The 25728-nt window shown below is 41.3% G+C and overlaps 1 protein-coding gene across 1 annotated transcript; it reads left to right on the top strand.

Annotated features, from left to right (window-relative positions):
• The first annotated feature begins 10585 nt into the window (after window positions 1–10585).
• hoxb9a (homeobox B9a) lies at window positions 10586–24072 on the top strand. The gene is made up of 2 exons (XM_010741171.3): window positions 10586–11592; window positions 20582–24072. The coding sequence occupies exons 1-2, from the start codon at window positions 10974–10976 to the stop codon at window positions 20815–20817; spliced, it is 855 nt and encodes a 284-aa protein (XP_010739473.2). The 5' UTR covers window positions 10586–10973; the 3' UTR covers window positions 20818–24072.
• Window positions 24073–25728: the final 1656 nt, after the last annotated feature.

Genomic DNA, 25728 nt, shown 5'->3' with positions numbered 1-25728 from the left:
AAAAGGGTCTGTCTCTAAAATAAAATTTTGGTCATCACAGACAAATTATTACGTGTGTGTGCGTGTGTGTGCGTGTGTGTGTCAGGGAGAGGTCAGATGGAATGGGCCTTCCCTGCTCCTCCTCGTGCACCCTCTGTAGTGCCGTGATGATAAATGCTGGCCGTGTTCATTTTCAAACATAATATGTTTTATGAAGTTCAACGTGCTGCCATAGAGCTGTAAATCTCGCCTCTCTCTTTCTCTCCTGTGTCAGTGGCGGAGGGTTTCTGTATAATTTGCAGTGCGTTTAATAGCACATTAACATTTAGCAGCTACAGTTCACTGTCTGGCTGCTTTCTGGCGCCGGCACTACAGCCTGTACAAGCTCCCCATTTTCTCAACATTACCTCAAACACAGGATGTAGATTGTTGCTGACATCCAGACTGTAAATGAAGCAGTTCACTCTAAAACTCATGGTGCATTTTATGAAAATCCACTTACGACATTTAATCATTAATTCAATGAACGAAGATAACTCTGTTTCAACATCAAATCTTGTAGTGAGCTCCTATCATATATCATCATATTGAAGTTTACTGAGACGTTTAGAAATTCTACAAGCTCATTAGCATGCTCCTTATGGTTATAGGTTGTTTTTATAGATTTGTTGCACACTTTTTATTTGGCAATGTGCAGATTTCCAATTCAGTTACATCCACATGTAATGAACAATTTTAGTCCTTTTTGAGCATAATTCAAAGCTTTCAGGTCTGGGAGTAACTGGACATAAACTTACAGGGACACTCCACCAATCTTAGATGTTCAGTTTACTCATCATTTGGAGTCATACTCAGCCTGTACCCAAATGATGCCATAGTGATGTCATCTGGGTTATATCAGCTGTTGTTTGGAGATGACAAATATCTAACAGGAAGCCTGAATTACAAACTGTAACCCTGTGAAAGACACGGGCATTTATTACGTAATGGATAATAGGGCACAGTCATTTAGAGTTTGACAATGTATCTCAGTAAAAAATTGAAGTTTTTTTTTTGCATGAACCATAGCTTTATAGAAGTCAGTGACCAGTCCCTGTTCACATTTTGACTTAAAGGTGCACTATGTAGATAAAAAAAAAAAAAACATTTAAACTCAGAAAGGTAATAAAATATCATCCGTATGGTAAAATACAAACTCATATGCTATTTGCTATATGATTTTTCAAACTGAAGAAAACAACCTGAGGAAGATGAAGCCTCTTTAACACAGTTTGACACTGGCTAGAATCTTCACCGATTTTCATCACTGAATAAAGAAACTGTCCTCAAATGAAAACACAGTTTCACACTGCTTTATTTTGTTTGAAGAACTCTTCTAAGTGTTCGTGTGATGGTGCTGCTGCAGATTACTCCACAGCTCCCACTACAGTGTTGGACAGCAATGACAACTCACACACAGCGACCTGCAGAGAGCATGCTCGAACCTTCATGCTCCTTCTGTTACATTATCATTTTATATACTATACTATAGTTTTATTGTTACTGGTGCCTCAGTCATTCTAGTTATAGTTAGTGGAGTGAAAACAACAACATTAAAACAATACAATATAAAATCTATCCATGAAGTATTAGTGGAGTAAACATTTCAAACAACATGTAAATACCCAAGTTTGGCTCAACCATAAAATGGACGTAGTGACATTCCAGCACTGTCACTATCTGACCTCTACAACCTACTGACACCAGCACACGTCTGGTCTTTAGTGGCGAGCAAATGCTCAGTTGAGGTCAGGTAACCTGGCCATAAAAAGTCACATTGTCTGTATATTTACAGTAAATGTACCGAAGCACCGTTTCAAACTAAACAGGCTACAAATCGTCCACTGTTCAGATGTTCAGCCTCTGTGGATGTAAACACCCACAAAACAAACTGTCAAAGCTCGGAGGCCACATTCAGACCTCGTATCCATAAAAATGCAGTGAAAACTGTTCAACTTACATCTCGACCTTCATCTGATTGGCTGATGCTCATCCTTCCCATCATTGATTAAAGAACTAAAAATCTTTTCTCTTTCCATCAGTACTGGCCTCCTTGCGATCACCATGCAACAGATGCAACACATCTCGCACTGTACCACAATGTAACACTTAATTTCAAATAATAATAATTTGTCTGATTTGTTAATTTAAAAAAAAAAAAAACCCATAATCAATTTGGTTAAAAACAGAACAAAACTACATTTAGTCATTTCGTGATCAGCTGTGTCAAAAAACATCTGATTGATCTAAAAAAGTTTGTTTTTTTTATCAATAACTTTGAAGGAGCAATGTGTAATTTTAAATAAAATATTTCACTTTCTCCCACCCTGGATGTGATAATATTTTTTTAACATTGTTTACAATTACGCACATGTACAAACCTTGCAGAAAATATCAACACAAATGGTTGCGATACCACAGCAGGATTGAGAATTTGTATGAATTTGTGTGAATAACCATGAATTGCTAGACAGACTTTACAGAAGTATGAACCCAAAACAAAGAGATTTTGATTTGATTTATTTGCAATAAATGGACCAGAGGGATGGTGATATTATTACATCATGATGGCAATTTGTTGAAAGTCTGAATTCATATTTTGTCAAGTCAGTTTTAGTCAGACTTAGTTCATAATAGGGTTATGGTTACCTAATGCAATCCTAACCCTAACTTTAATGCGTTCAATAGCTGGAGTCAAGTAACAAATATTTTAAGCACTTACCAGGTAGTCCACTTGTCTCTGCTCTACATGGATAATGAAGATGAATCCACTTTTTAATCCCAAATGTTTAAAAAATAAACTCGGTTTTATTTCTCCAGAGGCTCTGGCTCTGCCTCAGGGTCTCTCGTCTACAGCGCCCCCGGCCTCAGCAGCTGTCTGTCGGCTAGCAGCAGCAGCTCTGTCCCCCCACTTTGCAACACTCTCTGCTTCTTTATCCTCATGTTGGACCACAGCCGGACTACAGTGATTCACTATCGCCTTTCAAGACACAAGAAATATCACAAGAAAGGGCGGGCTGGAGCTAACCTGCTAATTTCATTAAATATCTCACACAATACATAGATGTGGCAGGATGGCATAGCTCTTCACATTCTGTTGATAACGTTGGCTCCCAATTTGACATATTGTCGCTTTATGCAGTGTACCAAATATACCGTGCAGTGATTTATTGGGTCTGGAAGCCACATAAAAGAAAAGTATGTTTTTAATCTATTTAAAGAATCAGATGTAGACAGACATCAGATGTCGGAAAACCAAAACCTTCCCTGTAGCTTCAGTCCCAGAAGTCTGAGGTCTATTGGATTTCAGTAGTTTTTGGGGCTCTACATCCACTTTATTGTTTCAGTTTACTGACCTCACATGACGCATATTCCCAAATAACTTATGATCTATTATGATTGAGAGACAGAAACGTTGAGACCAGTTGATGATCCGATGATCCAATCATGAGAATATTGGTTGGTTTCTGCATCTTTGCATACAGAATAAAGTTTCCAGTCTACTGCATACACTGTGCTTAATGAGAACAGGGAGATGACAGGGTACAATGCTCAGACAGGAGGTAGAGATAGATGTTGGGGATCAATAGCAGCTCAACAGCAAAATTTTGCTGGACTCCCTAACTGTCTCAGCCAGGGCCTTGATAAATTTGAGTAATCTACTGTGACACAATCAGTCGTCACGACGTCATGTTTAATATTTACAACAAGGAAATACATTGACTAGGCTCTGCTCTGATATGATTAAAGTTTGAGAAGCATCTACGGTGAGGCAATAAAAGGAAAAACAGGATGTAATTAAGGATCTGGCACAGTGAGACTTTTATAGTGACGTACAAATGTTTAAAATTCCTCTAATAAGCATTTAATCCACATGTTAACAAGTATTCCTGATATTGCTGAATTTATGACCTCAGCTTCTCTCACTCTGTAATGTCTTTAAATGAACTCCTCATTCAGTAATGTCAGCGTAAGCTGAGGAGCAGAAAATTCATCAAAGTTCCATTACAGAGTTAAGATGAGTTCAGTCAGCAAATAGGTTTTGAGAGATCTAACGTTTCATTCCCATTGTCGAAGAACATTAAAGCAAGGCACATTTAAAAAGCTCTAAACTGAGCTGCCTGATATTTAGCTTCAAGCCATTACATCTTGAAATGAACCCGGACAAAAACTGCAAATTAACAAACATTAGCTCAAAAAATGTCTGATTGTTACCTGATTTATTGATTTATTTATTGTACAATGTTGTCCATTTTATTACAACACATGTCAACAAATGTCCGTGAAGTCACATATAGAAAAAAAAGACTGAGAGGAAACATACATTAAAAGCATCAAATCTATAATTTCACACACCAGGGGGAGAGACGGATGAAGAAAGGTGAAAAAAATGAATGTGTTGTTATTGGTGGAAGTGTCTCCTGAAGATATGTGTATGTTGTGATTAATAGCCCTGACCTACAGGTACTCTGTAAGTTAGCCTATAAACTAAGTTTATATGAAACACTGACGGTAACAGCGGGGTCAGATCTCTGCTCAGAGTCAAGCACAGCTGAGCTTTTTTTTATTATTTTTTATTACCCTAATGAAAAACTGAAGCCCTCTTAGATAACTTCAGTCGATAATCAAATAATTATGTCCACGTGTGTGAATAAGGAAAATAAAGCCCTGATACAGAGACAGGATTGCTCTCTGTATGCTGGAAATATATCTTCATGATCAGTAACCGGAGAATCTGTATGTTTTATAGATCTCATAACCATAAACCTGAAATAAAATATAAATACAGGTTAAGATAAAAATATACTTCCCTCCAGTCCCTGTGTAAGAAATTCTGCAGTGTTTTGTTGAAGTCACAATATGTTATGAAAAACTTTCTTTTTTTTAAAAAGGTTTGGGCTCTGAGTTCATTTTAGCAAACTCAGAAATGTCAGTGTTTTATGTTTTTGCGTTTTGTTACATTATATATAGTTTATTTATGGATTTTCAACAATCACAAATGAATTATCATGTATGATTAGAAAAGATCTTTCTCTCCAACAAACTCACACACATCCAGCTGGTCTACATGTTATGCATGTTATGCACTCAAATTATATGTATAATTTGAGACGTAATTAGAGACTCAAATAGCTGAGGTGAGGAAAATGTAACCCTACTGGAAGCTTTCCTGATTTGAAATCTTTAAAATGCACAGTGGACCTACTATATCTAAGCATTTTATCCATTTCTATGAAGAAAACTAAATTAAATGATGTAAAGTTGAATTATTATTTGAGATAATCTGGCAGTATTACGACCTATTAAGACCTGAACACAAGCTCTGTTCACGGAGCCTTCACTGCTTTCACAGCCTTGTCCTGCCTTAGAAACGTATGCAGTTCAAACAACCAAAGAAAACAATGAATCTGTTGAAAAAGAAGCCTAATCAATATGTATGCATGTAAAAAAAAATATATATATATATATTGTATGAAAACTCATCTCTGATGCAATATTCACAGGAAATAAACTGCTCTGTATTCAGCCAAAACTCCCTGCTGTTATTGTGTTCATTATTTGGGGTTAATTGTACAGTTTATCAGCTGCTGTTTTGTTATTGTTCCGCATTGCATATAGTATGAAACATCCATATGAGATATCACTTAATCTGTTTACGCAATGATGGGAAAAAGTGTTCCTGGAGGAAAAAGGTTGTGAACCAGAGCTTTAAATCTAAATCACACAGGACACTGGACTTCTGCATGTCTGTTTTGGTGTGTTTACTGACTCGGACTGCAGTAGGTGGTACACAGCTCTCTCTCTCTCTCTCTCTCTCTCTCTCTCTCTCTGTGTGTGTGTGTGTGTGTGTTGTCCTGCATAAGTGTGACAACAAATCGTAAAAGGTTCATAGATTCCAGCCAATATACTTTCTAATAACGTTGCTGCTTTTATCTTCATTGCTGCAAGAGGATGCAAAATGTTTGAGGGTTTTCCAGGAGGGGGTGGAGGTAGTGGACACACACACACACACACACACACACACACACACACACACACACACACAGTCCAGCAGCTGGACTTCTTCTCTCCCCGTAGTCAGTGTGCTCCAGAGCTCGTCCCCCCCATCATGATACATTTCTGCCTCGCCCTGCCATCGTGCATACTCAGTTAATAACTCTCTACTGACTTCATTTACAAAGGCAACTTTACCATCTGAGCTGTAAAGAGGCTCAGGGAGATGCCTGGAGCCTCCTCGAGCTTTTCAGCTGAGAAATATGATGCTGTACATGATCCACGAGGCCCAGGCATGGGCTGTTATTAAAATATATAGCTTGTATCAATCAAACACTTTATCATGCTCAGTAGCCATTATTGTTAGATATCTACTGATGCTTTCACATCAGAACGGAGAGCTGAAATCAGTCATTACATTAAGTGTATCATCCACATCCAGTTTTCTTTTAATTAAAGAATAGTTCATGTTTGTTGCGGTAAATATTAAATTATTAAATTTGAAGACCTGGAAGTGTTTGATGTATTAAACAACATTCATACCACATTCATGAATCCGTCATGATGAGTTATTATCTTAGCAGCTTTATTGTAAAGATAGTGTGTGTGTGTGTGTATATATATATATATTACAACGAGTTTAGATGTTTAGCTCAACATATACAATATGTCCACTTATATTGTGTTCAGTGGATCAAAACATGTTTATGTATTGATACTATTCTTTGAAATACTCTACGTGCTATTAAAACAAACTTCTTTCTGCGTTGTGTTATACATATACAGCTACTATTTCAAGGGCCAGCTGAGTTAGACATCTATTTTATTGACCCGACCTCCGAGATATTAAACATGCTGCTGTGAAATATGTCTGGATGCAGCTGCGGAGCTGATGTCTGCCCTCCTGTTCGCTTCCAGTGTTTGTTTCCAGCACTGCGCACTTAAAATATGTTAAACAAAAGAAAAGAAAGATGAAAATTGTTTAAAATCAACTTTTAAATATAGGGAAGCATGCGCAGGTTTACCCGCTATGACCTAATAACAGCAACATCTAAAAAATGATTGGATGACGGGAGCGCAGTCTTCGCACTCCAAATAATAATAATAAAAAAGGTTTCCTCTATAATAGGTTGTTTAAAAGTAACATTTTATTCTGGGATGTTATTTGTATATAAATTATTAATATTTATACCCGTCCTTTACGTCCGCAGTCAGATTTTAACCCCATGAGTTTCAGATTATTATTAATTGTTGAATACTGGTGAGTACCTCTCCTTTACGCATACTTTACCGTGTTCATTGGGTATTTTTTCTTGAGATCTACTTGACCCACTTTCTAACTCTGAAAAAATAAAATAAATAAAAAAACAAATCTGACGTTTTAGAGATTTTGTTTTAGAGATTGGCTTTTTGCTGGAAAATTTTACAAGCTTTTTACGCATGTGTTGACTTGACCTTTTTATGAAGGTGCTTGAAACTTTTATGTCCTTTGCAAAAAAAAAAAAAACAAAGACAACAGACAAGCTTTAACAGACAAAAACAAATTGTAAAAAAGACTTCAAATCTAAACTCTAATTGATTTTGATGCGCTCAATCCTCCGTACAGGCGGTTTGCGCACACCTAGACTTCTTGTAGACGATAATTCACTTTCAAAAACAAAATACCTCGTGGATGTGTGTGAAGTGTAATTATAAATCCGGGTCTAAATGTGTGCCTTCTAAATCCAGATCCGACGGTGGAAATGAAGGCTTTGGCTCCAGGAAAAGCAAATTACCGCCTGGAATTCACATGTCAGTATTTCAAATCAGACAGAGATGAGCGCGGCTTCGCTTCATCCTCTCTGACACGACTCGTTATTTAAAATCTGTTGGAGAAAAAGAAAGGGAGAAAGAAAAAAAATGCAGTGTTGAAAATGATTTTTTCCCATGATGAGTTCACTTGCCTTTTTCTTGGGTTTATGACACTTTTTTAATTACCCCGCTGCGTTTATGGTCGTTCAACGACTTGTTTAGTGGGATTAATATTAAGTCCCATGTTAGAAAGGTAAAGCAGATACTATAAATACAATTTATTGTTCTGTAAATACTTTTATTGGTGGCCTGTAAAGCTAAAATGCCCTCAGTCGATTGATTTGATCACAGCATCGGTCACTTTTAATATGTGAACTTTTCAGTTTCCTATCAGCTGACAGTTTGACGTGAATTGCTTTAATTGGTCACATTTTCTCAAATCAAATCAGCTGCTGAGAGAGAAGAGGCAAGGCTGGAGTCTGCATGGGACTCATTAGTGCCGTGTTTTGTTTTTTACGTGCGTCAACCTGCAATGACTGATGGAAAAATATGTGAACTTTACCAAATTGGAAGCGCACTTTGAAATTTTGTGGCCAAAGTGAAGTGCAGCAAGTCAAAATATGCAGGCTAGCTCTGATTTCACCCCACGGATTCGTGGTTGCTTGAAGGACACTTCTAACTGGAATCGTGATTCTGCGTGTGTGTGTGTGTGTGTGTGTGTGTGTGTGTGTGTGTGTGCGTGTGTGTGGAGTTAGTCACTTCTGTCATAGTACTGAGGCAACGTGTAGAAAATGAAGGTGTTTTTTTGCAGATAATGTCTTCAAGCTTTTTCAGCGCCAGTGTCTCCAATTAACGCTCTGTCTGGTTGGCAGCCCCGGCCTGAAGGGCGGAGGCCCTCCCGAAAATTAAAATTCCCACAGCCTGCGGTCTGTGGAGAGGCCATTTTGACTGGAAAAAAAAGAAGAATATCCCGAGCATCTATGACTGGAAAACAAAGTCGGTTTTTACACCAAACATCGGATCGGTGCGTAAAATGCAGGTTCAAGATTGTGATGTTGGAAAACAAACAGTTTGGACGCACAAATGAAACATCCTGATGCTGAGGGACTCACCGTGGAACACTAGACACTAGAACACAACACACTGTGACTTTTCATTTTAGTCATATCTAAATCTGAAGAAGCCTCTCCGTGCCCACACTTTACGCACCCAACACATTAACCTCTAATGAAGTTCATACTTCCTTACTGGTTACTCTTATCCAACGGAAGCTCTCCAGATGAGTTGGAAATTGCTCCTTAAAGACAGAAGGACGTAGGAATGTGCTGAATTCAAGCTCAAAGGCCAAAGCTGGGCGCCAAAGTCCCGACTGATATTGAAAGGACTCTTGGTTTTGGGTTTTTTTTTTTGTTGCTGCCCCCTGAAATGAAAGCGCACCAGCCGCTCAGTCTGTCTCCGATCCAACTCATCATTTCTCCTCAGCAGATCTGAAAGCCGCGCTATAGCCCACCTTCATCCTCGTAAATAACGGCTCTAGAGCCATAAGAAGTGCGTAGTTCATATTTAATCGTCGTAAATAACCGTGTTAGCTGTATGTGCGACGCACAGATCGGATTTATAGCTCCGACTAGCAGCCTACCATCCCCAAAAGAGTCCAAGACTCCACGTCTGTGATAATTGTAAAGAAATATAAAGACTTACAATCCCGGTGACTTTGATAAAGGTCAGCAGGAAGTCAAATGTCTGCGCTCACTGCCAGTCCGGTCTGCTGCTGCTCTTCAGTCTCCTCATTAAAAACCCAAATGACGGATTTTATCCCTCAAACGCTGCAGGCTCAGAGGCTTAGAGCACAAGTGAACACAGCAGGCAGGTGACCTACTATTCCGTTTACAGGAGAAAGCTGTGACCGGCGTCCTCTCACTCGGTTCCTCGGTACCTCTAGGTCCGAGTTGTGTTTACTCATGGCAGCCTAGCCGCTGAGTGAGAAGAGCCCTAAGCCGACCGGGAGGAAGGCTGCAAACAGCTTCAGTCGCGTTTACGGTCCGCACTACCACAGGCCATATATTAGCCCTATAAAACCAAAGCAGCCGCCCTGATGTAGGATTTTATTGTGGTATTAAACGGACCCCAAAAAAAGTAGTTGAAGTAGTTTGCGCTGTAAAGACAAGGGGCATAACCACGCAGGGCCCGATTTAATGGAGCTCGTTAACAAAAATGACTGTTAATCTGCCAATAAAACAGAGTCAGGCGGCTCTGCAGCTCACAGAAAACCTCTGCGAGCGGAGGGAGAGAGCGAGAGAATAATTAAACACACCGAGGTGTCAATTTCACTGTTTATCTTGTCTCGGATTCAAATGATTTCTGCTGTTGATTCCACTTTAGAGGCGCACTGTGACGCCCGGATTGATCCAAACACAATTCATGAAGAGTGGATGTGCTGCCGGCTGTGCGTGTCACACTGGATTTCACGCGCATCTATTTTGATTAGGTTCAAAATAAATAAATAAATAAATAAAATAATGGCGCCACTTATTTGTCAGCCATTGTCTCCGCTCTGCATTTCATGCATACTGTCCAGACGAAGAATAATTTAACGGGTTTCTATAATTCTACTTTGACAGCAGCCATAGATACACAGACTAGATATACGGACCGAGTGTTCATTTTGCATATTGCATATAAACAAGACAATTTATTTAGAAGGTGGCAATCTATTAAAGAGACGGAGAGAGAGAGAGGGAGAGAGAGAGAGAGAGAGAGAGAGAGAGAGAGAGAGAGAGGGGGGAAGATAGAGAAAGAGAGAGAGAGACAGACAGAGAGAGGGAGAGAGAGATTGATTTACGCTCCATTGACGCTTTATCAGGCTCGAAGAAACAGTCCGGCCAATCACTTTGCGCCTCACGCACAGACCCCGACAAACCCCCGCGCACCCAGTGCGAGGCTGAAGGCTGTAGCACTTTGTTTCGCTATAGTGAGCAAGTTGTCTGAAAGGAAGGAGGCTAGAGAGGGAGAGAGAGGGAGGGAGAGAGAGAGATAGATAGATAGAGAGAGAGAGAGAGAGAGAGAGAGAGAGAGAGAGAGAGAGAGAGAGAGGAAAGAAAATCTCGTAATGTCTCTCTTCTTGTTCTCCATTTAGTGAACTCGCGGCGTTTCGCAGATAATGTCCGAGAATGTCCATTTCTGGGACTTTGAGCAACTATTACGTGGACTCCATCATAAGTCACGAGAGCGATGAACTCTCAACCCCGGCTCGTTTTCCCACCAGCGTCCAGTATTCCGGCTCCAGCTCCGCCGCCGCAGCCGCTGGCGGGAGGCAACCCGGCGGCGCAGCGCACGGGGAGCATCCCCATCCCGAGTCGTACCCATCCTGTAGCTTCCAGCCGAAACCTCCGGTCTTCTCATCGTCCTGGAGCCCGTTCAGTCCGCACCACGGTGCCAGTGGTCTCCCTACTGTCTACCACCCTTACATTCCAGCCCAGCACGTGCCCGCCGCGGACACACGGTACCTACGCTCATGGCTGGACTGCGCGCCGCGCGGCTCCGAGTCTGTCCCGGGGCAGGGCCAGACGGGGCAGGTCAAGCTGGAGCCTCAGCTCGGTCATCTCGGCGGGGAGATCCCACCTAAAATCGGCGGACAGCACCAGCACGAGACCACCACTTACATCCTGGAGTCGACGTCCACGGCGGCGCGAGAGCTAAGCCACCATCCGGCCGCCATCCCGGGAGCAGGCTTCGAAGAAAATAAGGACATTTGTGAAGGGAGTGAGGACAAAGACGGCCTGGATCAAAGTAAGTTATTAAAGCAGGAAATAGCGCGCGGGAGAGGGAGAGGGTGAGCAAAGAGAGGGAGAGGGAGAGGGGGAAAGAGAGAGAGAGATTGTAAAGGCGTTTAATGCCGCCATAAAACAAGAACAAAGAGCCGAAGTGCCTCCACCTCCTGCTCTCTCTAAGTTTACTGTGATATTTATCCCGTATCAACCCGGTGTTAGCAGGTACTTTTCTAATGTGCAAACACATCAAACAGTCAGCAAGTGGTGGACAAAATAACACGACCAAGTTGCAATATGATTAAAAGCAGCTCAGCAACAAGGACCGTCCTGTAAATGTGACTTTTTTTCTTTTATTGGTGACGATGTTGTTGCGTCCACATGACAGTTTGAGTCAGGATGGTTCCTCTGGAGAACCTGACAGACACATGGAGCAGACACACAGCCTCACGTGCAGCATCTAAAGACAGTGTAGATGTTTTGATCATAAATGTAAACACATTTAAAGCTGAAGCAGATTCACTAATGAAATGATTGAATTACGCATAAAGATCACAGTCACATCATCTGCTCCTCTTCCTCAAGTTGTGTTTGATGTTTGGCTAACCCCAAGATTACTTTTTTAAAGAACTGCCGGGGCATGCGCACTTCTCTCCCCTTTGAACCAGGTGGTTTGTACTTAAGATTCGTCTTTTTGGTAGTTTTATTTTATTATTTTGTAGATTGTAGTTATGATGCTCTCTTTTTTAATTCATACATTGGCGTGCGCGCACATGGGTTCGAGTCTCCTCACAGTCTGGATCAGCTCGGATGAGTCCAAACTGTGAAAGTCTGGAGCAAAATATAAGTTGTATGTAAACATGTTTAACTGCTCCTCACGGTGCAGAGCTTTAACGAGGCTCCACTGATCAGGCTGCTTTTAGATTCAGCAAACATGTATAGGAAAAGTGACGCTCTGCTCACAGTATGTCATGTAGTTATGACATTCACATAAGCTGAATACCGTTCCTGTTTTGTTCACTGTAGCACCGATCTGTAAACACAATAACAAAACGTGTCTCTTGTCTATGTGTGGCAGCTGTATATAGTCTGTCTTCTTCTGAAAATCATAAAAATCATAAAAGCAGTCAGGTCGTCCATCACTGACCCGGCGGCTAGATTAGTTCTCAATAGAGCAGAGGCCTCATAACTCAGCCCGCAGCGTGGACTAACTCTGCTGTGCGGGACTCAGGCGTGAAGGGTGGGGGTGGGTGGAGGGCCAGTCAGGACGAGCTCTCGTGGACTTTTTAAACATTTATAAATCTGTACAGGATGACGTAAATCTGCAAAAAGACAAAAGTTCCACACACGAATCAGCTCGGACTATAATATTCTGTGAGTTTATATCAGAGACGTGTGGCCAGTTTATTTATATATTTTAACAAGCGAGCACTGAGTATAGATTCAACATTTAGATGCATCATTTATTTCAGATGATGTGAAAGCGTCGTCGCTATACCAGAAAAAACAAATATATAAAAAATATGTATTGCTCCATAAAATTCCACACGGGCACAAATGTTTTCATGTTATTTTAGTCGGGTGCTATGCCGGCCGCACAGTCGCATGTGTGTTGCTGTTTTATTCATCTGCTGACTCTGTAATAATAATAATATTTCACCTGTCATGAAATCGCAATCATCTTGATATAAAGCCGTCGAGGGTTTGGCTACGTACAACACGCGTTTGTTCTATTTCATCACTCGCACTAACAACAACATTTAATCCATCATGTTGCCGGCGGGGTTGGCTCAGTTGGAAGCTCTTTTCCAAAGCCACTTGACTTATTTTGGGTGGGACAGAAAATCCCTCCCTGGAAAGATATTCATTTATTATTTTTTTTAAAGATTTTTATTTCGTGTATTTTTTTCTTCGTCTGTTAAACCTGAACGTGAATGTGAACGGGCTCTGTTTCCTCTCGTCTAATCCCACCGGATAAATCTAATTTCTGCCGGAGGAGGACTGATCCATGCGTCTGAGCGCGTGGCCGTTTGATATGTGCATGTGCATTGCGTGTGCGCGTGTGAAGAAGGGAGGCCTCCACCCCTGTATTGGCCTTTTCAGAGGAAGAAATACAAATTGCAAATATTACACACTTTATTACTCCTTGCACACATTACACATTTCTTTCTCCTTCTCTCTCTCACACACATACACACTCAGCCACCTTATTACAGCATCTGAGCATGCAATCCATCAGAGCAGGGAGCTGGTTAAGGGCTGGATGTAGCCCAGCAGCCTCCAGTCTGAATTATTAGATTTTCCACCAGTAACACTGCGTGTCCCAGTCTGGCTTGTGGTAGTGAAAGCTCTCCTGTAATGGATTCTGTGTTCAAAGAGACAAAACTGAAAGGCTACTCAATTAAAACAAGAAAAAAAAGTTTCTCTGTGAGCATCAGCACTTCTTGTGGTTTGTTTATGGACGTGTCTGTAGTGCAGTGGGTCAGTGTGGCAGGTAGTGGGAGCTGCACCAACCAGCAGAAGGCAGTGAAGGCTGTTTCTATTGTTCACGTGGCAGCCATTTTGAAGGCCCGCACAAATCTACATATAAACACAACAATCCTCACTTTGACACATCTGATTGAACTGAACTGTTACCAAGCAACGCCCGGAGAAACCCACTTGTATTGAAAAGGCAGGTTGGTTGGTGCAGCCTCCTGCCTTCTCTCCTGTGTAAATATGAGTGGACTCCTTAAATGGAATTCAGTTCCCATCAACTCATTATGCTTCATAGATGAGGCTGTTTTCACTTAGCTGTGCTAGGTTACTGTGTGCTTCAATGGCAGAGTGGTACAACCGATAGCAACTTGGACAAAAGTGTAACAGTGCATCTTTTTAGAATGGTCTTCAACCTTGCAGCTGTCTGGCTTACCTTGGCTGTTTTGTTCTGGATTAAAGAAATAGTTTGACGTTTTGTGAAATCTGCTTGTTCAATAGATTCAATTCAATTTTATTTATATAATGCAAAATCATAACAAAAGCCATGTATTATAATTACCGAGACCCAACATTTCCCACCATGCGCAAGCACTTGGTGACAGTGCCAAGGAAAACCTTCCTTTAGGAGGCAAAAATCTTAAGCAGAACCCGACTCATGGTGGGTGGACATGAGCCTCGACTGCTCGAATGCTCGCTAATTAAACAATTTATATTTTGTTTATTTAATCTCTATAATAAGTGTAAAAATGTTGCCGTTTCTAATGTCTGGTAAGAGAATAAATGTACTTCCTTTGGATATGCCTGATGAACTTTGGTGAGGCTTTGGTCTTGGTTTTGCTTAGTCAAAGTCATGAGAACTTCCCAGCTGTGTTTATGTTAATATTTGAGTAAAATATCCCATTTCACTTAAGATAAGATGCCAAACGATAACTTTTGATGTTCTGAATATTTGAGCTGTATCATTGTTGTCTGGGTGCTGTGACGACACAAAGAGTTTTATGTTGTCCCAAAAGTCTCTGAGTGGCCTGACAGTGTATGGTAGTATTCAACAGTGGCCAAATTCCTCTGAGAGCTTTGAATTTATGAGTTTTTTGCGTGCAAATGTTACAGCATGGCAGGATTCTTGGAAGTCCACACTATTATTGATAATACGAAGGAATTTTGTTGACAGTTGGTGTTTAGGGAGCTTTAAAGGCAAATACATTGGTGCATCTTATGTGTTGCCAAAAAGGAAAACATTTCTAATAGTCGGAATGCCTCCCATTTCCAAACTTGTAAATGTGACAAGGACACTGCGAAGGCTGAATTTGAAGGTTGCCAACTTGGCCTGAAGGCAGGATGTGGCAGCTTGTAATACACTGTACAACCTGGACTCTTTGAATTTGGTTGTTTCTGGTGCACTTTCCAGTAGATAATCTGTAAAATGATGACTTTCTGCATCTTGGCACATAACAGCAGGACAAACTGAGGCTGAGTTTCCCTCCCCAGGTCTTCAAAATGGCCGCTGTGGAATCCTACCTTTCAAAACATCACCTCCAGTCAAAGCCAGCATCCAGCTACAGATTCTTTTTGTGTTACTGGTGCTGGGCGCCCATCCAGAATAAACTACAAGATTACACTTCAGTCTTTGTGCTGCTGCTGCTACTGCTGCTGCCGGGCAGAGCAAGAAAGTTATTACCCCCGAAGTTTATTAAGTTATAACGCTGGGTGAACAACCCCATTAATTGGCGTGTTGCTGTTGGTGGCTGGGTGAGATGGGGTGTAAGGGTTGGGTGGGGTGGGGGCATTGGGGGAGGGAGATAAAATACGACTTCGGGAAATGTAATAACGTGCCTTTGGGATATATGAGAGGTCAATTTCTGGAACTATTAGGGTGAAATTGCAAAGGGGGGGAGAAAGAGAGAGAAAGAGACGAGATGTGATATTAGTCTTGTAGCCGTTTTGGTCACTGTTTCCATGCAAGCAGCATTCATCACCGTGGACACGCGCACACACCTATAGGCAAAGACACACATTGGCCTGCAATTGAACACATCATGCTGCAGGGCCGTAGCTTTACGGGAAAATCAATCTTTTCATCCATGTACCTGTCAATGTGACATCCAACCACACATCACTTCTGAGATACATGGACATAGCCTAAAGAGAAAACTTCAAGTTAGGACTAAACAAGCTATACACCCATAACCCCCCACCCATACTTTGTATTTATCATCATCCCTACTGTATTCCCACCCCTCAAAGAAAAAAAACAGTCTATAGCGGCCCAACTCACCTCCCTCTTCCTCCACTCCCCACCCCTGAACCGGTTCCTCATCCTGTGTGACAGCCATGGTCGCGGTACAGCTCCGAGGGTAATGGATGGTGCTGGAGGTGATTATACACCCGGAGAATGCAAAGCACCCACTTTACCGTGTGACAAAAGCACCACACACCCCCACCCCACCTTCCAGCCTCTCTTCACCTCTTTACCAGGCATTATTTTGCTCTGAGATGAAATCGATCCTTTACATGCTGGCCATGTTGGAGAAAATTGATTCCAGAGGGTATTAAGGACGTATTTACTGATGATGGCCGGCTGGTGGGAATAATACAGGGAAGCTGTATTCTATTAGATCCATGCAGGGACAGAGGCTGGGTGATGCAGTGCACATCACTGGCAGCCATCTTGACTTTTGATCTTATTCCGGACCCAAAGTCTGAGTATCTAATATTCTGATTTACCCCAAAAAACTAAAGAGAAATGGTTGTGACAGAATCCCAGTTGATTTCCTCAACTCTGACATCCACATGTCCTGCAAAAAATAACATGGCCATGTTTGTAGTGTTAGCCAACAAGAACAAAATGTTAGTTCTTTAGCTTTTTTTTAGGTGTTTGTTCACATTGACAATGAAGAACACACATTCAACTTGTTTTAATAGATTTAAGCAGCAAAGCCGTGTCTTTTTGAAGTTAAATGAACTTATGTCCTTATTTGTTATTTATCCCAATTTCAAACGTTATTGTTTTGATATGTGGAATGTTCTCTGAAATGTTGGAAATGTGGGAGACAGTTGTGTTGATTCAGATTTGGTGATGACATAGTTCATCAATCAGAGAACTTTTTGTGTAGTGACCATGATGTGTGACAGATGATATATGAATGATGGGGGGAAGCTGATGCTTTGGTGATGAATTGGTCAAGGCGGACATCTGTTAGCAGTTTCTCAACATGGTTTACAGCTTTTGGCTAATCTTTGAAATTAAAAATGTACAATTTAAACTCAGGACATTGATTTAGATCATCTGCGAACAACCTTTTATTGATTTAAAGCGGCCATCTTTGTGTTTGTCTTTGCTATCAGTAATTATAGAAGCCTGTACAGGAAAGGTAAAAGAAAAAGTAAAACTGAAAAGTCAGGAATGAGAAAATAAAATTTAAAAAAAAGCTCAGTCCAGCTTGTAATCATTATGACTAAAATGATTAGACTCATTTTAGACACATTGTACTGTTGATTATTCACATTTGCTCATCTTGTCCCTGAACAGCAGAGTAAACTTCAAACTCTGACAAAGGGTCTGTCTCTTTCAAACTGTACTTTTCATTTCTTATCCCACCTTTCAACATTAGATTTAAACCATTTGTCATCAGTACTTTTTATTTTCATCATCCATTGATGCCATTTCTTCATCCCATTTTTCTTTACCCGGTGTAAATGTTCTTCTACGCAAAACAGAAGCTGCACATTTAAATGTAAACCATTTCAATGCCGATGAATCTGATCAAATGCGAAGCTGCTCGTGGTGCCACACAAAACAGTTCTTTGTTCATAACTGGCAGAAAAAAAAAACATTGTTATGAATGTTATATGCAGTTGTGTGAATTGCCTTAGCGTTATAGCATGTATGATTGTCATCTGTAGTGAAATATTACCGGTGAAATTAAAGACAGACGGAGCCAACACCCAACATCAGTTAGGGAAAAAGACTGGCTCCTCGGGGAGGGACACACACACTCTAATTCTCTCTGCTTGGCGTCAAAAGGCGCTGAAGCTCGGGCTTTCCCCATGTCTTGTGAGTGATCATTCCTTCTGCCATTTTAGACCAGAGGACTGAAGCTGCATTTTACACAGGGACAGAAAATCTCCTTTGTAACGCATAGCCCTGCAGACCTGATCTGCTCTTGACTGCAAGGATAAATATCTTTTTTTTCTTCTTTTTGCTGTTAAAAAAGCAACAAGGAGAGTCTTTTTGGTCCAAACTGATTTAGATGAAGCTTAAATTCCCAAATCCAGTCTGATGGTTAGGCTGCATGTGTGCTGTGTTTCTTTCAGTCTGACTTGAACTGCCGCAGGAAGGCTTTAATATAACAAAAACAGCCAGTGACTCCACACAACCTTTTTTTTTTTTTTTTTTTACCTATAAATCCAGAGTGGAATCCCCTCTTTTAGTGACATTTTGGGTTTTACACCAGACTTGGAATTACACTGCTGACTGAGATTGGAGTCACAGATAAAATGTAATGAACAAACAGCAGCTTCAAAGAAAACAGCACCGGTGTGGTCCTCGCTGCTGTTCCTCATGAGAGATTAAGGTTTTTGTTGCACATTTTTATCAAACTAATCCCAGCAAATGGGAAGAATTTCAAGCTGCTTGCCTTGAGACTCTTTTTGGTTTCAGAGACTCGAGCAACTGTTTGTTGGCTGACTGAGTTGTGATTGACTGGATGAGGAGCCTGACCTAACCACAGGAAATGATTGCTCTTGGTTAAAGGTTTTATTTAGAAGATGTAAAAGTGGAAGTGAACCAGAACCAAAGCTCTCGCCTCTCACAATCTTCTTGAACATGGTTTGATAGTCTTCAAAATGAAATATCTTCTCAGATTACAGGTGCCTGGCTGAACTGATTAAGAACAGCGTGATATTTGGAGGTGTTTGAGATGTAACAGCTCAGTTCCTCTGTTTTTGTCATGGTGGATTTGTTCCTTAAAGAGCCTCAGTGCTGTGAGAGTCCCAGCAAGCGGCCTCATAGTTGAGATGCCTTGGTGCCTTGCAGAGGGGAAGAGCAGATAGCTTTCAGCCTTAAACCAGACCCATGCGTCCCAAACAAGAAGTCTCTGCTAATTACATCGGTCTGAAAGCTATAAAGAGGGGTGGGGTGGTGGGGAAGGGGGGTGGTGGTGGAGGAGTCAGGGTGGCCTGGCAAACAAGACGCATGGAAGAAAGAAATGGAGACAGAGATGAAAAAAAAATAAAATCAAGACAATAATTCATAATTGTCTCTCCGCTGAAAATGAAGAACGTCCAATTTAGGAGTCTCTATATTTATGCGTTACAACGTTGTTATTTACTATTTCAAAGACAAGTTTCCACGCAGAAAGACAGGGTTTCTACTCTCTCTGTCTTTCTCTCTCTCTCTCGAGCGCGTTGGAGCCCGTCGCAATTCTGATGTGGCAAAATGGAGCCGAGTGTCATTACAAATCCTCCATTTTATCACCTTTAATTTCACAACGCTGTAAAAAGAACTCCTTGTGTGAAAACAGTCTGCTTTTAAAGTTAATTTACGTCTTTAATTATGAAGAATAAAATATGTCCCCCACACTGTAACGTGTGTTTAAACGGGTTCAGTGCCATCTATTGTGTGAAATGTGTGAATATCATATTGGATCTATAGAAGATTAATAAAGGGCGAAGGAAGAACACAAGAAATATTTGTCCTCTAATCCCACCAGGGCCATAAATCTACAGTCGCTTATTAATTTAGGAGCAATCAGAAGTGACGCAGTGACAGTGTGCTGTGCTGCAATGTGCTCGTAATTCTTGCGCAAACAAAAGAAGCGGTATTAGCGCCGTGAAACATCTCTGATGTGTTTTTGTGTGTTTGCTGTCATCACGCGAGGCAGAATATCGGCTCCTGTTAACAAAACTCCCTGATTCTGGCTCTGGCTCTGCTTTATTTCTGTTATCACGAGTCTGTCATCAATATTACCTCCATTATTAAAGCATCTAATATTTATCCGCTGAAGGTCACCTTCAAACAGGAGCCAGATATGTCCCTGCATACGAGCTCTATCCTTTAAAAGTACTTTTTCTGTGTGTGCTTTTGATCAGATTATAAATGAAATGAATATATTTTTAATCTAGTTTCACACATCAGTGTCAGATTGTGTTTTGTACATTATGAAATGTTAGATTTTTTCTCTTTTTTTTCTTTTTTAATAGAAAAAAAATCTTAATTGTGACCTCTGTTCATGTTTGTCCATACTGTCTTAGTCCTCGTTCATGGGTACAGCAGGAAGGAGCAGGCCGTCTGTCTTCCACGTGGTGTCAAATAAAACAGCCATGGATCTACTCGTGTCAAATTTGCGCCCTATGTTGACACCATAAACCCAGTTTACGCACCAACGTGCCAATTGCAGAGTCAGGTGTTTTTTACGCACAAGCGTCTGCGACTTTTACGCACGGGAAGATGATGTTTTGATCATTTGAGGAGTGTTTTGTCATCATTTATTTTTATTTTATTAATAACCTTGCCTTCTCTCCTCTCCCTTCAGATGACCCCTCGGCCAACTGGCTCCACGCGCGTTCCTCCAGGAAGAAGCGATGCCCGTACACCAAATACCAGACGCTCGAGCTGGAGAAGGAATTCCTCTTCAACATGTACCTCACGCGGGACCGGCGGCATGAGGTTGCGCGCGCTCTCAACCTGACTGAGAGGCAGGTGAAGATCTGGTTCCAGAACCGGAGGATGAAAATGAAGAAACAGAGCAAAGACCAACCCAAGGACTAACCGGACTCTCGCACATACACATTCAGACGCACATGCACGCACGCTCACACCATGTATCCAACATAAAGTCCCCGATTTGTTATAATCTAGAACAAAATGGCCTTCCCCAAAAAACTGCAAACACACACACACACACACACATATATATATACACACACACACACACACACACACACACACACACACACACACACACACACACACATACACGCACACACACGTACACGCACACACACACACGCACACATCTGCTGTTTCCAATTTGTTTTAACCTTCGGGCACTAACGTGAGCTTCAGTCTAATCACACCAATCTATACAACTGATCAATGGCTTTATTGATCCCTAACAGACGCTGAGGACGCCGCCACGTTAACTCGGAAGTGATAAGAAGGTCTGACGTTAGAGGAAGGTCGGAACTTTGGAATCATTTGAGTTTGTGGTCGCGAGGAATGTTGGGTAAAAAACCCACAGACCAGCTTCTGGATCTGCTCTCATGAAACTGTTTGAAGATGAACTGACAGCTCATGTTCTTCCTTCATGCTTTTATATTACGCTATTATTTAGGCTTTGATATTACGCTCCATTATGGAAGGGAAGATGGCAGCAAACCGCCATGGAAGACTGGTGTGTGAGTGTGTGTATGGTGGGTCGGGGGGGCTTTTTTTCTCAAGCACTACTCTTCCTTTTATTAGTTATTTATTGTTCCGTGGCTGACACCGGAGGCGCGCGGAGGTGCTGAAACCGGGGTTTCACTTGGCCATTAATAAGCACGAAGGGTGGAGGGTGATGTACACACACACACACACACACACACACACACACACACACTGGTGCTCATCCTCTTTTTTTCTTCTTCTCCTATTTTCTAGTTTCTCTCATTGCTGGCAGAATTTGATTAGAAAGCGCCTGATCGTCGGCGTTGATACAAGCAGCAAGCCGCCGTTTGTTTCCCGGTTGTCGGCCTAGTAATGAGCAGATACCGAAGAGGGAGGAGGGCAGGAGGGGGAGGAGGGTAGGGAATGATGGGGTGGCCGAGGGTGTTAACCCGACTCAGCAACCGGGGATCCGATTAGGCTGCTGTCGATATCTTGGATCCCCGCCCTTCAGCTACCTCTCCCGATGCTTTATGAGCTACAGCGGCGGCTCATCTGCGGCCTTTTATCGGCTATCGATAGTCGTCCCCTCCGCGCCACATGAGCCTGGAGTTAACAGGGTTTATCTGAGAGGAGACACAGCAAAAAGCACCAGATTTCTCTTTCAAAAAAAAAATTATATTCAATTTTTTTTTAAATAAGAAATACAGTTTTGTGTGAACCCACGTCCCCGGTGAAGTCGGCCGTGATCTGCTTTGACTCTCCAGACGATGAAGATAGTTCTGGTTTCTTCTACTAAAATCCTGACCCTGCATGCTTTCACTCTGTAGCAGCATTAAAGATGAATTAGACTGGCCTAAACTAATTATGAAGATGTAAACATGCTTATTTCAGATTCTAGTGCGCACAAAGTCCATGCGCGCACGCAGCGTTCTCCTGCGCCAAACATCTCCATCTCCTCCGCCACCATCTCCCACTCTTTATTTAACGTTCTTCTTATTTTGCATTTCAAGAAAGAATCTGCTCTATTTTTATACATACAGTATGTTGTGTATTATCTGCTATGCAAGGCTGGTTTCTCTCTCATTTCAGGAAATAGACTGACAGTGGTTGCGACCTGGGAGTGAAGACATAGCGCTCACACGTTTATTCACAGTATCTGTTGAGTTTTATTTCCCTGAAAATATAATTCCTAGAGGTTCTATATACGCTCATATCAACAAACATAGCCCAACAGAACACTTTGAGATTTATCCCCGCGTGAAAAAAAACGCCTCCGCAAATGTGTCTACATTTAATAGCTCGGAGTATTGTCTGGTTAGACTTCAGTTTATGCAGAGTTTTATGGATCTGAGTGTTAAAATATGAAGAGGACGTGTTTGGGAGGCAGGTCTGCTACTTTGGCGTTATTTGAAGTGTCGGGCGTAGTTAAATGGCGTCCGACGGCAGTTTTATGGACGGATCATAAACAACACATAGGCTTTACAACGTTTACAACAGTGTGTGTGTGTGTGTGTGTGTGTGTGTGTGTGTGTGTGTGTGTGTGTGTGTGTGTGTGTGTGTGTGTGGTGTTAGGATGTAGCGGCTTGCAGATCACAGGCTGCTTGTGTACCAACATTGTAAAGATTAGTCACGTATATAGGCCTACAGAGTTTACGCACACTTGCGTGGATTTCTTTTGCCTCCATTTTTTTTCTTCTCATTTCACACAGAACTGAACGGGTGTACAACCAGACTTTGTTTTTTTTTTGTAAAAAATTTTGTTTGTTTTATTTTGCAAAGTCTTAAAAGAGACATTTTCTCGACAAGCAGCATCAAATCCTCTATCTACGAGTAAAAATGTTTACATGGTTTGCGCATGCCTCGAGTCATTTTCGTCATTCGAAGTCGTCGTTTAGCTCTTTGTGTGTTCTATCTGTCGGAGGGGAATGCTTACAGAAGAAGAATTAAAAACAGACTAAATAGAAGTTTCTTGATAGGAAATATTTCTAATTTATTGTATATAAAGTGAGTAACCTCGTCTTTTTTTTCTTATTGGAATGAGTTCAATATGCTGATTATTGTTTTGTCTTATTGGAACATGGCATCTTACTGTAATATAGATGATTTTCCTCTTTTTGTCTGTCATGTTCTTTACATTCTGTTCTCCATGTTGTTGTGCCGACTGTCTGAATGATCTGTTCTCACGTCAGTCCGATGAGCTCTTCTATGATTTGTTTTAAATGGTGAGAGGTGATGAGTATTGGGACAGAGAGGACGAAGAGGTTTGACTCAAAAGACTTTTTCTATTTACTTCCTGCCCTTTCTATGACTTTCCCCCCGCGCCCTGTCCCAGTATTTACTCTCCTGACTGGGGGAACAAAGTTTCTGGAGTGTTTGCAGTTGATAAATGTGGACATGTCATTTTATTTTCCCTCTGCTTTTTTTTTTTTTTTTTTTTTTTTTTTTTTTTTTTAATGAGACAAATCTAAGCCATGTGGCCACAGTAAAGGCTTTATTAACGAGCAGGCGAACTCCAGTCACTCTGATCCTCTCCTCCATGTGAAATGTTCCCTTCTTGTATGTTTATTCCTTCTCTTTCTCTGTGTTGTTGTCTCTTTGTTTCGTTGTGCGATGGCACTGCTGATGCTGGATTCCTATTAAAGAGACTTTACAGTACGATCACGCTTCATTTCTGCTAATTGATCACAGGGTTAATCTGGGAGAAATTGTGGGGGAGCTGAAATCGACAATTTGCATAATTTCCGTCCTGGAAAGACCTCCTTCTCCTTCTTTCCTCTGAAAAGTTCAGAGAGAAGAAACTCGGCTTTCCTTTCGGTTTCTTCTCTCCAGATTGAATTTGGTCTCTGTGGGAAGACAGGCAGAGACAGAGGAGAGTGGGGGGGGGACTGTGAGAGACAGAAGCGGATGAGCCAGCATGTGTTTAAAATATGTGTCTCTTCAGTTGTACACTGAAGCTTAAAGGAGAGGGGCGTCTGTTTGGCTGCAACACCAAAAGACTGTCATAAACCCATAAACACCCCCCCACTCACACTCACACACACACACACACACACACACACACACACACACACACGCACACACACAGATGATGAGTGCATTCATTAGGAGCGTCGTCATCCGTCCATTAGCAGCTTTGTGAAGTCGCTGCGGTTCCTGTGTTTGTCTCTGCACCAAACGACTGATAGACAGAGAGTCTGATGAGGGCTGCAGGAGCTCTATTTCCACTCTGCTAGTCACAATATGTACAAACTGTTGTAGCTCACTTGAAGTAGTAAAAGTTGCAAGCAGAGGAAAACAATGGCATGGAATGGTCAGGTCTTTAATTGTATTTGCAAATGATTTGAAAATCAACAATTGTTGCTGTTGTTGCTTCACTTGTGGCTTGCAGGCAAAGCCACAGTCATGATTTTAGGAAAATACTAAAGTCCAAATTCCCCCAATGCAACTCCACCCTTCTTAAAAATGTTAGACTCACCACAATTTTTATTTGTTTATCTGTTCAAGTGCAAACTTTGGCTCTATCTTCATTTTATGAACGTTTTAGTTTGTATTGTGGAATATCACTATCCACCTAAAACCTGGCTGAGGACATGACCTCACCAGTAAAATCCTGGCCCATGGTTGCAGGAGTAGTTGCAGCCTGACGCAAGTCTATAATTTAAAGAGTAATATCAGTAGAAGGAGTAGTAGCACGGAACAGCAGATGTCTTGGAAACACTTCATCTCAAGCTTTATAACACCAAACAAACACTATTTAACGCACTCTCATAAAGTCCTCCATTGAGCAACTGTTAAATGTTAACTATGTATAACATATGATCATCCTGAGTAATACTCAGTTTATAATTTTATAGTTTCAGTCGTTCACAGGTGAATTCAAACATATCTCACCCTCTAAACTCTACGGGACACAGAAGATGGCCGTCCACCATGAGACGAGTTCTGCTCAAGGTTTCTTCCTCTTAAAGGGAAGTTTGTCCTTGCCACTGTCACCAAGTGCTTGCTCATGGTGGGAATTGTTGGGTCTCTGTAAATAATATTATAAAGAGTACAGTATAGACCTGTTCTTTATGGAAAGTGTCCTGACATAACTTCTGATATGATTTGTCGCTATGTAAACAAAATTAAACTGAGTTGCATGAAGACAAATCATTACAACATGTTATAATATCAAGCACTGACTAACTGTTTATAGTTATAATACATTAATATCTTATAACACTTAAAATGGTCTCATATCTGCTTGTAACTAGATGCAAGCATGAGAATATCAATTTATTAACTGTTTATACACTGTTATAAATATATAACAGG

This window comes from Larimichthys crocea, chromosome XII, assembly GCF_000972845.2.
Source record: "Larimichthys crocea isolate SSNF chromosome XII, L_crocea_2.0, whole genome shotgun sequence".
Classification (NCBI taxonomy): Eukaryota; Metazoa; Chordata; class Actinopteri; family Sciaenidae; genus Larimichthys; species Larimichthys crocea.
The sequence above is the reverse complement of the archived record's forward strand: the minus strand, read 5'-3'. Positions and strand labels throughout refer to the sequence as shown.